Source organism: Pezoporus wallicus, unplaced genomic scaffold (genome assembly GCF_028554395.1).
Source record: "Pezoporus wallicus isolate ANWC-B61680 ecotype Strahan unplaced genomic scaffold, APGP_CSIRO_Pwel_v1 contig_13943, whole genome shotgun sequence".
NCBI classification, from domain to species: Eukaryota; Metazoa; Chordata; class Aves; order Psittaciformes; family Psittacidae; genus Pezoporus; species Pezoporus wallicus.
The window spans coordinates 49,067-61,948 of record NW_026640783.1 but is presented as its reverse complement, the minus strand read 5'-3'; the positions used below and the strand labels follow the sequence as shown (position 1 = coordinate 61,948).

Genomic DNA, 12,882 nt, shown 5'->3' with positions numbered 1-12,882 from the left:
GTTTGAGGCCTTCCCCATTTATTTCATTCTCCCTTCTATAATTTAGGCCCCCCCATCGGCCTTTTTCTTCCATTATTTCGTCTGTTCCCCCTGTTTCAGGGCGGCCTTTGCTGCTTTAATTCTGTCCCCCCATGCTTTAACACCCTCCTCTTATGATTTAAGGGCCATCCTTTAGCTCTTCCCTTCAATTACCCCCCCCCAGGGCTCTCCAAGCATTTAGGGGGTCCCTTTTAGGGGTTCTTTTAATGTAGCTCCCCCCTACTTCATGTAGGGGTTCCTCTCCTCCAGTTTCACCCACCCCATTTATAGTTTTGGATCCCCCCTTTCAATAGCTATAAGACTTAGGGGTTCTGTTTGTTGTGTGTCCCGTGTCGTCCCCCCCCATTTAACCATTTCATACCCTATGGTGATTTGGGGCTTCCTTTTCCATACATTACCATTTAATTTACCCTGCTCTGTGGGTTTTGGGCCCCTTTCCTGGGGTTTAACCCCCCCTTCAGCTCCTCATAATTTACCCCCCCTTTTATTTAGACCCATTTCTTAGGCTTCTTTCTCCACCCTTTCCCCCCCCTCCCCCTTGGCTCTCCCCGGGTTTAACCCTCCCACCCCCCCTCCAACCCCCCATTCACCTGCTGGTTGGGGTCACCCACAGGCAGAGCACGAGGACAAGCACCCCCCCCCCCTTCCCCCAAGATGAAAGTGGATCGGACGAAGCTGAAGAAAACCCCCACGGAGGCGGTGAGGGGGGGGCTGGGGATGGTTTGGGGGGGTGGGATGATGGGGGGGGGGCATTAAGTGATGTTATATGTGTGTGTGTCCCCCCCCGCCCCCAGCCCGCTGACTGCCGGGCCCTCATTGAGAAGCTGAAGGCGTGTGGTGATGAGCAGCTGGTGGCTGAGCTGCAGCAGATCAAGACATGGAACATTGGGAAGGTTCGAGGGGGGGTGTGTGAAATAATGGGGGGGGTACCCCAAATTATAGGGGGGGTGTCCCTAAATTCTAATGGGGTTGGCTCCAAGTTGTTGGGGTGGCAATGAAGGGGTCCCCAAAGTGTGGGGGGGGGGTTGCTGCTGGAGCCCCCCTGCAATGGGGGTGCACCCCAGTTTTGCTTCAGGCTTCTCAACAGGGGTGGAAGATACTCTTTATTTCCATAGGGGCACCCCAGTTTCCCATAGCCCCCCTATAAAAGTGGGGGGGGGACCTTCCAGCACCTTAAACCACCAAGGGGGTGCCCCAGTTTCTCCACAGCCCTCCCAAAATGGGCACCCCCTTTTTCTCTCCACCCCAATTCCCCTGTAGTCCCCCCTGAAATAACAGAGGGCACCCCTAGAGGAATGGGGAGCACCCCAGTTTCTCCTAGCCCCCTAAAAAGAGCCACCCCAATTTCACACGTTCCCATTAAAATAGCAGGGGGCCCCCCCACGCCCCACAAAACACCAAGGGGGGTACCCCGACATAGTGGGGAGGGGCACAGGATGCTGTATCCTCCCCTTGACTTGGCAATGGTGCTCATCCCACTGCATGTAACAGGGTTGGATGGGATGGAGGGGGTCCTTCTCCTTCCCCCCCCAAGCTATGGGGTGGGGAGTGGGGGGGGTGTCACCAGTAGCCCCTCAATGTCCCTTTCCCCCCCCCCTTCAGTGCGAGCTGTACCATTGGGTGGATCTCCTGGATCGCTTCGACGGGATCCTGGCGGAAGCCGGGCGGCCGGTGGAGAACATGTCCTGGATGCTGGCCTGCGACCGGCCCGAGCGGGAGCAGCTCAAGGCCCTGCTCTTGGCTCTGCTCAACTTCACGGCGCTGCTCATCGAGTACAGCTTCTCCCGGCACCTCTACAGCTCCATCGAGGTTTGGGGGGGACGGGGACGGGTTTCAGAGAGAGGGGTTGGCTTGGAAGGGTCTGAGGAGCATCCACTTCCAACCGTGGGCACCTTGGTTCAGTCCGGCCTTGGGCAATGCAGCCCATCCCTGTGGCCTCATAGAGTCATGGAATGGGTTGGAAGGAGCTCGGCATCATCCAAGTACAACCGTGGGCACCTTGCTCCAACCTGGTCAGGATGGAGCATCCCAAACCTTCTCCATCCAACCCATCCCAGTGGCCTCATAGAGTCATGGAATGAGTTGCAAAAACCTTAAGACTATCCAGGTCCAACCATGGATACCTTGCTCCAACCTGGCCGTGGACACAGGCAGGGATGTGGCATCCCAAACCTTCTCCATCCAACCCATCCCAGTGTTCTCATGGGGCAGAACTTCCTTAGATCCAAGCTAGATGTTCCCTGTTCCCGTTGAACCCCATCACCCCCAATCCCTGATGGAGGCACCCCTCCAGCACCCTGCATCCCCCTTCCCATCCTGGAAGCTGCTGTGCTCCATACGGGAGCTGCAGGATCAGCCTCCTTCCATCGGGAACACCAGAACTGGCCCCAGTTCTCCCAGTGGGATCTCACAGAGCAGAGGAGCAGGATCCCCCCTCCAGGACCTGCTGTTCCCATTCCTTGGGCTCCAGCACCCACTGGAGCCGGGTCATGGGGAGCTCCTCCTCACCCAACACCCCCAAGTCCCTCTCTCGATCCCTTTTCCCCCTGGGAGCTGTGTCTGGGATTGCCCCATGGGCAGCACCTTGCACTTGGCTTGGTTGAGGTCCGTGGGGTTCTCATGTTCCCACTTATCCAGGTCCCTCTGGGTTCCATCCTCTTCCCTCTGGGTCCCATCCCCTTCCCTCTGGATCCCACCTTTACCTTTTCATTGCAGTGCATCAACCTAGCTACACAACTCAGTGTCACTACAAATGTGTTTGAGGGTTCATTTGATCCCAGTATTCTTTTTCCCATAATCCCAGTGCCCTTTTCCTCTCAATCCCAGTGCCCTTTTTCTCTCAGTCCCAGTGCCCTTTTCCTCTCAATCCCAGTGCCCTTTTCCTCTCAGTCCCAGTGCCCTTTTCCTCTCAATCCCAGTGCCCTTTTCCTCTCAGACCCAGTTCCTTTTCTTCTCAGTCCCAGTGCCCTTTTCCTCTCAGTCCCAGTGTCCTTTTCCTCTCAATCCCAGTTCCTTTTCCTCTCAGTCCCAGTGTCCTTTTCTTCTCAGTCCCAGTGTCCTTTTCCTCTCAGACCCAGTTCCTTTTCCTCTCAGTCCCAGTGCCCTTTTCCTCTCAGTCCCAGTGCCCTTTTCCTCCCAGACCCAGTTCCTTTTCCTCTCAGTCCCAGTGCCCTTTTCCTCTCAGTCCCAGTGCCCTTTTCCTCTCAGACCCAGTTCCTTTTCCTCTCAGTCCCAGTGTCCTTTTCCTCTCAATCCCAGTGCCCTTTTCCCCTCAATCTCAGTTCCGTTTTCCTCTTAATCCCGGTTCCCTTTCCCCCTCCGTCCCGGTTCCCTTTCCCCCTCCATCCCACCATCCTTTTCCCTTCAGTCCCACTTCCCCCGTTACCACCCCCCCCATTGCCCAACATCACTCCCCTCTTAGCGGGACCACCGCTCATCCCCCCTCTCCCCTTACCCCCTTAAGCCCATTCCTCCCCCATCAACTCCACCCCCCCCCCCCCTTTTTGGAGCCCGGGAATGCGGCTGGGACATTCCCTGTCCCTCATTGCCCCTCCTTGTCCCTGTCACAGCACCTCACGACGCTCCTGGCCTCCTCGGACATGCAGGTGGTGCTGGCTGTGCTCAACCTGCTCTACGTCTTCAGCAAGCGCTCCAACTACATCACCCGCCTGGGCTCCGACAAGAGGAGCCCCCTCCTGTCCCGCCTCCAGCACTTGGCTGAGGTCAGTTTTGGGGGGGGGAACACGGGACAACCCCCCCCCCCCTTTGTTGGGGTGGCCTCTCCAGCGTTGGGGTTGATTTGGGGGTGTTTGGGTGTTGTTTCCGTGTAGAGTTGGGGAGGAAAAGAGAACGGATTCGGCTTGGCCGAGTGCTGCCGGGACCTGCACATGATGGTGAGCGGTGGGGCTGGGGGGCCCCACATGCGGCCTGTCCCCTGTGGGTCACATCCTGTGTCCCCTTTGTCATGGCTGGGGCGGGGGCCCAACAGTGTTCTATCACCCCTATTGCACCTTGGGGTCCCCCTTCTTTGTGTCCCCAAACCTGGTCCTGTCACCCCTCTTGTGCCCCCAAACATGAACCTCTCCACCCCTCTTGTGTCCCCAAACCCCATCTTGTCACCCCTCTTGTGCCCCCAAACCTGACCCTCTCACCCCTCTTGTTGTCCCCAAACCCCATCTTGTCACCCTTCTTGTGCCCCCAAACCTGACCCTCTCACCCCTCTTGTGCCCCCAAACCCCATCTTGTCACCCCTCTTGTGCCCCCAAACCTGACTCTCTCACCCCTCTTGTGCCCCCAAACCTCATCTTGTCACCCCTCTTGTGCCCCCAAACCTGACCCTCTCACCCCTCTTGTGCCCCCAAACCCCATCTTGTCACCCCTCTTGTGCCCCCAAACCCCGTCTTGTCACCCCTCTTGTGCCCCCAAACCCCATCTTGTCACCCCTCTTGTGCCCCCAAACCCCGTCTTGTCACCCCTCTTGTGTCCCCAAACCCCATCTTGTCCCCCCCCTCATGTCCCCACACCACCCGGGGGTGGGGGCATGACAGCATCATCCCTTCTCTCACCCCCATGTCCCCCCCCCCACAGAAGTACCCCCCCAGTGCCACCACCCTTCACTTCGAGTTCTACGCCGAGCCAGGAGTCGAGGTGAAGGTGGACAAGAGGGTGAGTGATGGGACACAGGGGACATTGGGGGGGGGGGCTATAACACTGGGTCCCCTTAACCCCCCCTTTACACCCCCCCCAACAGGCCACCAGCACCACCCTACACTACATCCACATCGAGCAGCTGGACAAGGTGAGTGTTCTGGGGGGAGCAGCATTGATTTGGGGGGGGCTCTGCTTCAATTTGAGCCCTTTCCCTAACACCCCCCATTTTTCCCTCTGCCCCCCCCATTTTCTCCATGCCCCCCTCCCAGATTTCAGAGAGCCCCTCGGAGATCATGGAATCCCTCACTAAGATGTACAGCATCCCCAAAGACAAGCAGGTGAGTGGAGCAAGAATAAGGGGGCACCCCTGGGTTTTGAGGGGGGAAATGCTGTGGTGACCCCCCCAAAATCCTTTTGTGTCCCCCCCACCCCACCCCAGATGCTTCTCTTCACCCACATCCGCCTGGCTCATGGCTTCTCCAACCACAAGAAGCGGCTGCAAGCGGTGCAAGCCCGGCTCCACGCCATCTCCATCCTGGGTAGGGGCTTCTTAAGGGTTAATGAAGGGGGGGGGTGATTTAAGGGGGGCTTTTTTAGGTGACACCCCCCCCCCCTTTTCCTTCGCAGTGTACTCCAATGCTCTGCAGGAGTCAGCCAACAGCATCCTCTACAACGGCCTCATCGAGGAGCTGGTGGACGTGCTCCAAATCACTGACAAGCAGCTTATGGTGAGGATGAACTCCAAATTCACCCCCCCAGCACCCCCATAACCACCCCCAACCTCACCCCATGTCCTCTCTGTCCCCCTCCCAGGACATTAAAGCGGCTTCTTTACGGACCCTCACCTCTATTGTCCATCTGGAGCGAACCCCAAAGCTGAGCAGCATCATCGACTGCACCGGCACCGCTTCCTACCACGGCTTCCTCCCCGTCCTGGTCCGCAACTGCATCCAAGCCATGATTGGTGGGTTCCTGGACAATCCCTATGGGGTGGGGGGTGTCCCTTGAATGCTTGTGGGGGGGGTTAAACCCACCCTAACACCCTCCTGCCCCCCAGACCCCTCCATGGAGCCCTATCCCCACCAGTTCGCCACCGCGCTCTTCTCCTTCCTCTACCACTTGGCCAGTTACGACGCTGGCGGCGAGGCTTTGGTCTCCTGCGGCATGATGGAAGCGCTGCTAAAGGTGAGCCCTGAGTTACCCTAAAGGGTTGGGGTCTCCCTTGATGTTTTGGGGATCCCCTTTGAATCCTTTCTGTCACTTTATTTCCCCCTGCACGTAAAAGGTGATCAAGTTCTTGGGGGACGAGCAGGACCAGATCACCTTCGTCACCAGAGCCGTGCGGGTGGTGGATCTCATCACCAACCTGGACATGGCAGCCTTCCAGTCCCACAGTGGCCTCTCCATCTTCATCTACCGCCTCGAGGTAACACACACACCCCCCCCCCCATCCTCTCAGCCCCATTTTGGGGGTCCCCGGGTGTCTTTTTGGGGGTGCTGAGGCTCTTTCTCCCCCCCCCCCAGCACGAGGTGGATTTGTGCCGCTGCGAGTGCCCCTTCGTCATCAAGCCCAAGGTGCAGCGTCCCCCTGCTGCCACCCTCCCTGAGGGCGAGGAGATGGAGACGGACATGGAAGGTGAGCCGAGGGACAGCAGAAAGGGGGGGGGGGGTGACACCCCCATTGATGTCACTCCCCTCCATGTCATCGTTGCCCCCATAGTGACCGACGTGGCCATGGAGAGCAGCCCTGGTCCCTCAGCTGAAGCCCGACAGGAGCCAGCCCCATCCTCGAGCACCGCTGCTGTGCCCAGCACCAGCACTGCCACCACCTCCTCCCCACGCGGGGGTAGGGGACACCTTGGCATTGGGGACAATGGGGACACCATGGGGGGGGGACGGACACGATGACTCACACCTTTATATGTGGTACCCCCGCTCCCCAGGAGTCCAGTGCATCCCTCAACGCGCCGCTCTGCTCAAATCCATGCTGAATTTCCTTAAGAAAGCCATCCAAGATCCTGCTTTCTCCGATGGTATCCGTCATGGTGAGTGTCCCCCAGTGTCCCCCCTCATCAAGGGCAAGGTGGGGGGGCATCACCCCCTCACCCGTTTCTATGTGCCCCCCCCAAAATGAAGTGATGGACGGCTCGCTGCCCACCTCCCTGAAGCACATCATCAGCAACGCCGAGTATTACGGCCCCTCGCTCTTCCTCCTGGGTGAGCTTCACCCCCCAGACCCCAAAGAGGGATATGGGGGGGGGGGGGGGGGGGGGGATGGATGGGAAAGGCTTTGGGGACCCCCCCCAACCGACAATCCAGCCGCCCCCCCCCTCCTCAGTGCCCCCCGTCTCTCTCCTCCCGCCGCAGCGACCGAGGTGGTGACGGTCTTCGTGTTCCAGGAGCCTTCGCTGCTCTCCTCCCTGCAGGACAACGGCCTCACCGATGTCATGCTCCATGCCCTCCTCATCAAGGATGTGAGTGGTTGTGTCCATCCCCCCCTCCCTCCCCTTTCCTTTTCCCACTTTTCCATAGGGATCATTCCATGGTTTTACGGATCCATCCCCACCTTTTCCATCAGGTCCCGGCCACTCGGGAGGTGTTGGGCTCCTTGCCCAACGTCTTCAGTGCCCTTTGCCTCAACGCCCGCGGGCTCCAGTCCTTCGTGCAGTGCCAGCCCTTCGAGAGGCTCTTCAAGGTGCTGCTGTCCCCCGACTACCTCCCGGCCATGCGGCGACGGCGCAGCTCCGACCCCTTGGGTGAGCCCTTGGGGGGGGTCTTTAGCTTCAACAAGGGGGGGTTTAGATGGAGATGGTTCAAGGGGGACCTTATTGTGCTCTATAAGGGCCTGGCATGGGGATGGAGCCAAGAGGTGGCTCCCAAGGGATGGGAGAGGAGGGAATGGCCTCAGGCTGCACCAGTTGGGGGTTAGATGGGGATTGGGATGAGTTTCTCCATCAAAAGGTGGGATCAGGGCTTGGAACAGGGAAATAGAGGTGGAATCGGCATCCCTGGGGGTGTTCCCAGTGTGTGTGGATGAGGCTTTTAGTGCCGTGGGTAAAGGGTTGGAATTGATGATCCCAAAGGTCTTTTCCACCCCGGTTGATTCCACGATTCCATCGGGAGCTCGATCCCTACACCAAAAGGAGCCATCTCACCGCTATTAACACGCTTCTTGTTGGGGGTTGATCACTTTTAGGCCTCCCCTCTCTATTTTGGGGACCCCCCCTTTTATATGTTTCTAACAGGGACCCCCCATAACCCTTTCTGTCCCCCCCCATCCCAATAGGAGACACAGCCTCCAACCTGGGCAGCGCCGTGGACGAGCTGATGCGGCACCAGCCCACCCTCAAGACTGATGCCACCACTGCCATCATCAAGGTGACACTGGGGGGGAAAGGAACACGCTTGAAGGTATCAGGACCCCCCCCCTTAAAAAAGCCCCCCCCTTTGCTTACATTTAGCTCTTTCCTGTAGCTCTTAGAGGAGATTTGCAGCCTGGGCCGGGACCCCAAATACATTTGCCAGAAGCCCTCGATGCAGAAAGCGGATGGGACAGCAACGGCGCCCCCCCCGCGCTCCCCCCACGCTGCGGAGGAAGCCTCCAGTGAGGATGAGGAGGAGGAGGAAGTTCAGGCCATGCAGAGCTTCAGTGCTACCCAGCAGAGCGAGGCCGAGCCCAGCCAGCAGTGAGCATCGTTGAGGGGACACACACACAATAGGGGACATTGAGGGGGGGGACACACACACACGCTCAATGCCCCCCCTTTTCTCTTTGCTTCCAGGGTGGTGGGCACCGAGGAGCGAATCCCTATCCCCTTGATGGATTATATCCTCAATGTGGTGAGGAACCAGCGGGATCTCCCTGCTTTAAGGGGTTCTTGGGATGCTTGGCACTTCCCAAATCCTGGAATTGCTCCTTTTTCACCACTTCCCTGTTCTCCCAGATGAAATTCGTGGAGTCCATCCTGAGCAACAACACCACGGACGATCACTGCCAGGAGTTCGTGGCCCAGCGGGGGCTGCGGCCCCTCGTCACCATCCTGGGCCTTCCCAACCTCCCCGTCGACTTCCCCACGTCCGCAGCCTGCCAGGCCGTGGCGGGGGTCTGCAAATCCATCCTGGTACGGGAATGGGGGGGACACCCCATAACAGGGATGCTAAAAGGGGTGGTGGGAAGCGGGAGGGTGCTGGTGCCATTCCCCCCACCTCTGGGTAATGGGGAGCCCAAAAACGGGATAATGGGATGGGGGGGGTCCCAAAAAGGTGAAGGGAGAACATCCCAAAAAGGGGGAATGTGGATTTTTCCCTCTAAATTCCAATTTTTCCCCTCAAATTCCAAATTTTTTCCTTCAAATTCCAAATTTCTCTTTTATTCCTTCCGAATTCCAACTTTTCCCCTTCAAACGTGGATTTTTCCTCTTAAAATTCCCTGAATTCCCATTTTCATTTTGATTTCTGCACTGTTTTTTTGTGTTTTCCTCCAAATTCAGAGGAACTTCAAGATTTTATCTCCAAATTTTGAGTTTTCCCATCAAATTTGGGGGTTTTCCCCTCCCAGTTTCAGGATTTCTCTCATTTTTGCTTCTGTTTCTCCCAACTTCCCTTCTCCCCCAATAACAAATTTTATTTCTTTGGGTTTTCCCAAATTCGCTTGTTTTGTTCTCAAAATCGTAAGCTTTTTTCCCGAATGTTAACGTTTTTCTCCCAAATTTTAAGGTTTTTCTTCCGAATTTTGTATTTCCCTCCAATTTTCAATTTCCCTCCCCTGATTTTGATTCCCATCTGCAGACTTTGAGGGTTTGCTCCAAATATTAAGCTATTTTTGTTCCTTCCATTATTCCCTTCTTTTCCTCTTCCCTCTTTTTCCCCCTTTCTTCCCCTTTCCACTTTCCTTTCTTTTCCCCTTTCTTTCTTTCCCTTCCCCCCCTTTCTGTTTCCCCCTCTTTGCTTTTTTCCTTCTTCTTTCCGTTTTATTCTCTTTTCATTTACTTCCCTTCCCCTTTTCCTTTTTTCCTTTTCCTTATTTCCTTTTTTCCTTTTCCTTTTTTCCTTTTCCTTTTTCCTTTTCCTTTTTCCTTTTCTTTTTTCCTTTTCCTTTTCCTTTTCCTTTTTTCCTTTTCCTTTTTTCCTTTTCTTTTTTTCCTTTTCCTTTTTTCCTTTTCCTTTTCTTTTTTCCTTTTCTTTTTTCCTTTTCCTTTTTCCTTTTCTTTTTTCCTTTTCCTTTTTTCCTTTTCCTTTTTTCCTTTTCCTTTTTTCCTTTTCCTTTTTTCCTTTTCCTTTTTTCCTTTTCCTTTTTTCCTTTTTTCCTTTATCTTTTTTCCTTTTCCTTTTTCCTTTTCCTTTTTCCTTTTCTTTTTTCCTTTTCCTTTTCCTTTTTTCCTTTTCCTTTTTTCCTTTTCCTTTTTTCCTTTTCCTTTTTTCCTTTTCCTTTTTTCCTTTTCCTTTTTTCCTTTTCCTTTTTTCCTTTTCCTTTTCTTTTTTCCTTTTCCTTTTTCCTTTTCCTTTTTTCCTTTTCCTTTTTTCCTTTTCCTTTTTTCCTTTTCCCCCTTTTTTTCCCTCTTTTCCCCCTTCCCCCCCCCCCCCCCCCCCCCCCCCCCCCCCCCTTTTTTCCCCCTTCCCCCCAGACGCTGTCCCACGAGCCCAAGGTGCTGCAGGAGGGGCTGCTGCAGCTCGAGGCCGTGCTCTCGGCGCTGGAGCCCCTGCACCGGCCGATCGAGGCGCCGGGGGGCTCGGTGCTGCTGCGGGAGCTGGCGGGGGCCGGCAGCGTCCCCGACGCCACGCTCTCGGCTCAGGCCACCCCCTTGCTGCACGCCCTCACCGCCGCCCACGCCTACATCATGATGTTCGTCCACACGTGCCGCGTGGGGCAGGTAAAGAACCCCCCCCCCCATACACCCCATTCTGTGGGGTGCACCCATTGCAATGGGGGGGGGGTTTAATGTGTGTTGTGTGTCCCCCCCCTTCCCAGAGTGAGATCCGGGCCATCTCCGTGAACCAATGGGGCTCCCAGTTGGGCTTGAGCGTCCTGGGCAAGCTGAGTCAGCTTTACTGCTCCTTGGTGTGGGAGAGCACGGTGCTGCTCTCCCTCTGCACCCCAAATAGGTGGGGGGGGCACTTGGGAAGGGTCTCTGGGGGGGGGGGGGTTGAGGAGCATCTTAAAGGGGGTTTGGAGGGATTGAGGAGGGGCTATGGGGGACTGGAGGGGCATGGAGAGGGTCTTGAGGTGGGTTGAGGGGGTCTATGGGGGGGGGGTGAGGGGCTTGGGGGGGGGTTGGGGGTGTATGGGGCAGCTTGGGGGGTTGAGGAGCATCTTAAAGGGGGCATGGGGGGATTGAGAGGGGTCTATGGGAGACTGGGGGGCATGGAGGGGGTCTTGGGGTTGATGGGGGCCTATAGGGGACTGGGGGGGCATGGAGAGGGTCTGGGGGGGTCTGGGGGGGGGCTTGGGGGGTTGAGGCTGATCTTGGGGGGCTGGGAGGGGTTTGGTGGATGCAAATGAATGGGGAGGAGCATCCCTGTTGCTATGGGATATTGTTGGGGGGGGTCTTTGGGGTGGTGAGGACCCCCCCATCCCATAGAGCACCCCAGTGACCCCCATTTCCCCCCCCCCCCAGCCTCCCCCCAGGCTGTGAGTTCGGGCAGGCTGACATGCAGAAACTGGTACCCAAGGAGGAGAAGGCGGCCCCCAGCCCCCCCCAAGGGGGGAAGAGGGCAGGTAGGATGGGGGGGGGGTGGGGTCCAGGGGGTGATGGGGGGGTGGTTTGGGGGGTGTTTCTATTGGAAGGGGTAAATCTTGAATGGAAAAGGGTTGAGAGCATCTTTGGGGGGGGGGCAGTGTGGAAAGCAAGGGGTCTTTAAGGCAGGAGGGGGAGTCTGAAGAAGGAAAAGGGGGATCCCACAGGGGAATTGGGGTCTTTGGGACGGTGGCTTAGTAATGGGGGGGCTCTAGAGGTAGGGAGGGTCTTAGGGGGAGATTCCTAGTGTAACGAGGGCGCCTTTTGAAGGGTCTTAGAGTGGAGGGGATCATTCAGGGGGACCTATAGGAAAAGGGGGGTTTTAGGGGTCGGGGGGGTGTCTGTCGGGGGGTCTTTAAGAGGGAAGGGGGTGTCTATGGGTTATGGGGTGAACCCTTTGGGGGTGCTCACCTTTACCCCCCCCTTCCATTCCCCAGAGGGTGAAGCAGAGACCCCGGTGCCGGGGGGCTCTGGGGGTGCTGGGGACCCCCCCCCAGCTCAGGGCCTATTGGAAGGGATGGGGCTGGAGAGCGAGGCTCTGGCCCCCATGGAGACAGACGAGCCCAGCGCCACCGACCCCAAGGCCAAGGCCAAGATCACCCCGGCCATGGCCGCCCGCATCAAGCAGATCAAGCCCCTGCTCTCCGGTAAGATGTGGGGGGGGTACCCCCAAAATCAGGCCTTGAAGGGGTTTGGGGGGGGTCTGAGGGTCCCCAGGGATGGAGGCGCTGGGGGATGGGGGCTCCATGGGTTGGGTTTGGGGGTCCCCAGGGGTTTGGGGCTGGATTTTGGGGTCCTTTTTGGGGGTTGTATTTTAGGGTCCCTTTGGGGGGGGTGGGGTGTATTTCGGGGTCCCCTGGGAGGATTTAGGGCTTTATTTTAGGGTCCCTTGGTGGGTTTGGGGCTGTATTTGAGGTCCCTGGGGCTGTATTTGGGGTGCCTTGGGCCTGTACTCGAGGTCTCTTTGGGGCTGTATTTGGGTTTCTTTGTGCTGTATTTGGGATCCCTTGGGGCTCTGTTTATTTGGGGTCTGTTGGGGCTGTATTTGGGGTTCCTTGGGCCTCTATTTGTGGTCCCTTGGGCCTGTACTCGAGGTCTCCTTAGGGCTGTTTCAGGTTCCCTTTGTGGGTATTCGGGGCTGTACTTGGGGTCCCTTGGGGCTGTGTTTAGGGTCCTTTTGTGCATGTTTGGGGCTGTACTTGGGGTCCCTTGGGGCTGTATTCGGGTCCCTTTGTAGGTGTTCATTGCTGTATTTGGGGTCCCTTAGGGCTCTGTTAGGGTCCCTTCAGGCTGTATTCAGGGTCCCTTTGTGGGTGTTTGGGGCTGTGCTTGGGGTCCCTTGGGACTATGTTGGGGTCCCTTTTTGCTGTATTGGGGTCCCTTAGGGCTCTATTAGGGTCCCTTGGGGCTGTATTTGGGGTCCCTTTGTGCTCTATTGGGGTCCCTTTATGCTCTATAG

The 12,882-nt window shown here is 56.9% G+C and overlaps 1 protein-coding gene across 1 annotated transcript in view; it reads left to right on the top strand.

The window, feature by feature from the left end:
* Positions 1-657: 657 nt before the first annotated feature.
* Positions 658-12,882, top strand: part of HUWE1 (HECT, UBA and WWE domain containing E3 ubiquitin protein ligase 1) — a gene marked incomplete at its 3' end in the record, with an annotated part of 59,868 nt that continues 47,643 nt past the window's right edge. The window contains exons 1-27 of the mRNA XM_057420727.1: positions 658-738; positions 834-932; positions 1,642-1,848; positions 3,609-3,761; positions 3,870-3,932; positions 4,627-4,704; positions 4,790-4,837; positions 4,959-5,027; positions 5,129-5,228; positions 5,317-5,417; positions 5,503-5,653; positions 5,747-5,874; positions 5,975-6,115; positions 6,214-6,325; positions 6,410-6,535; positions 6,633-6,734; positions 6,826-6,906; positions 7,057-7,163; positions 7,268-7,445; positions 7,976-8,067; positions 8,164-8,375; positions 8,472-8,529; positions 8,634-8,810; positions 10,314-10,559; positions 10,658-10,791; positions 11,304-11,404; positions 11,861-12,070. Of these exons, the coding sequence (XP_057276710.1) occupies positions 694-738; positions 834-932; positions 1,642-1,848; positions 3,609-3,761; positions 3,870-3,932; positions 4,627-4,704; positions 4,790-4,837; positions 4,959-5,027; positions 5,129-5,228; positions 5,317-5,417; positions 5,503-5,653; positions 5,747-5,874; positions 5,975-6,115; positions 6,214-6,325; positions 6,410-6,535; positions 6,633-6,734; positions 6,826-6,906; positions 7,057-7,163; positions 7,268-7,445; positions 7,976-8,067; positions 8,164-8,375; positions 8,472-8,529; positions 8,634-8,810; positions 10,314-10,559; positions 10,658-10,791; positions 11,304-11,404; positions 11,861-12,070 (3,319 nt within the window). The remainder of the gene's footprint in view (positions 739-833; positions 933-1,641; positions 1,849-3,608; positions 3,762-3,869; positions 3,933-4,626; positions 4,705-4,789; positions 4,838-4,958; positions 5,028-5,128; positions 5,229-5,316; positions 5,418-5,502; positions 5,654-5,746; positions 5,875-5,974; positions 6,116-6,213; positions 6,326-6,409; positions 6,536-6,632; positions 6,735-6,825; positions 6,907-7,056; positions 7,164-7,267; positions 7,446-7,975; positions 8,068-8,163; positions 8,376-8,471; positions 8,530-8,633; positions 8,811-10,313; positions 10,560-10,657; positions 10,792-11,303; positions 11,405-11,860; positions 12,071-12,882) is intronic.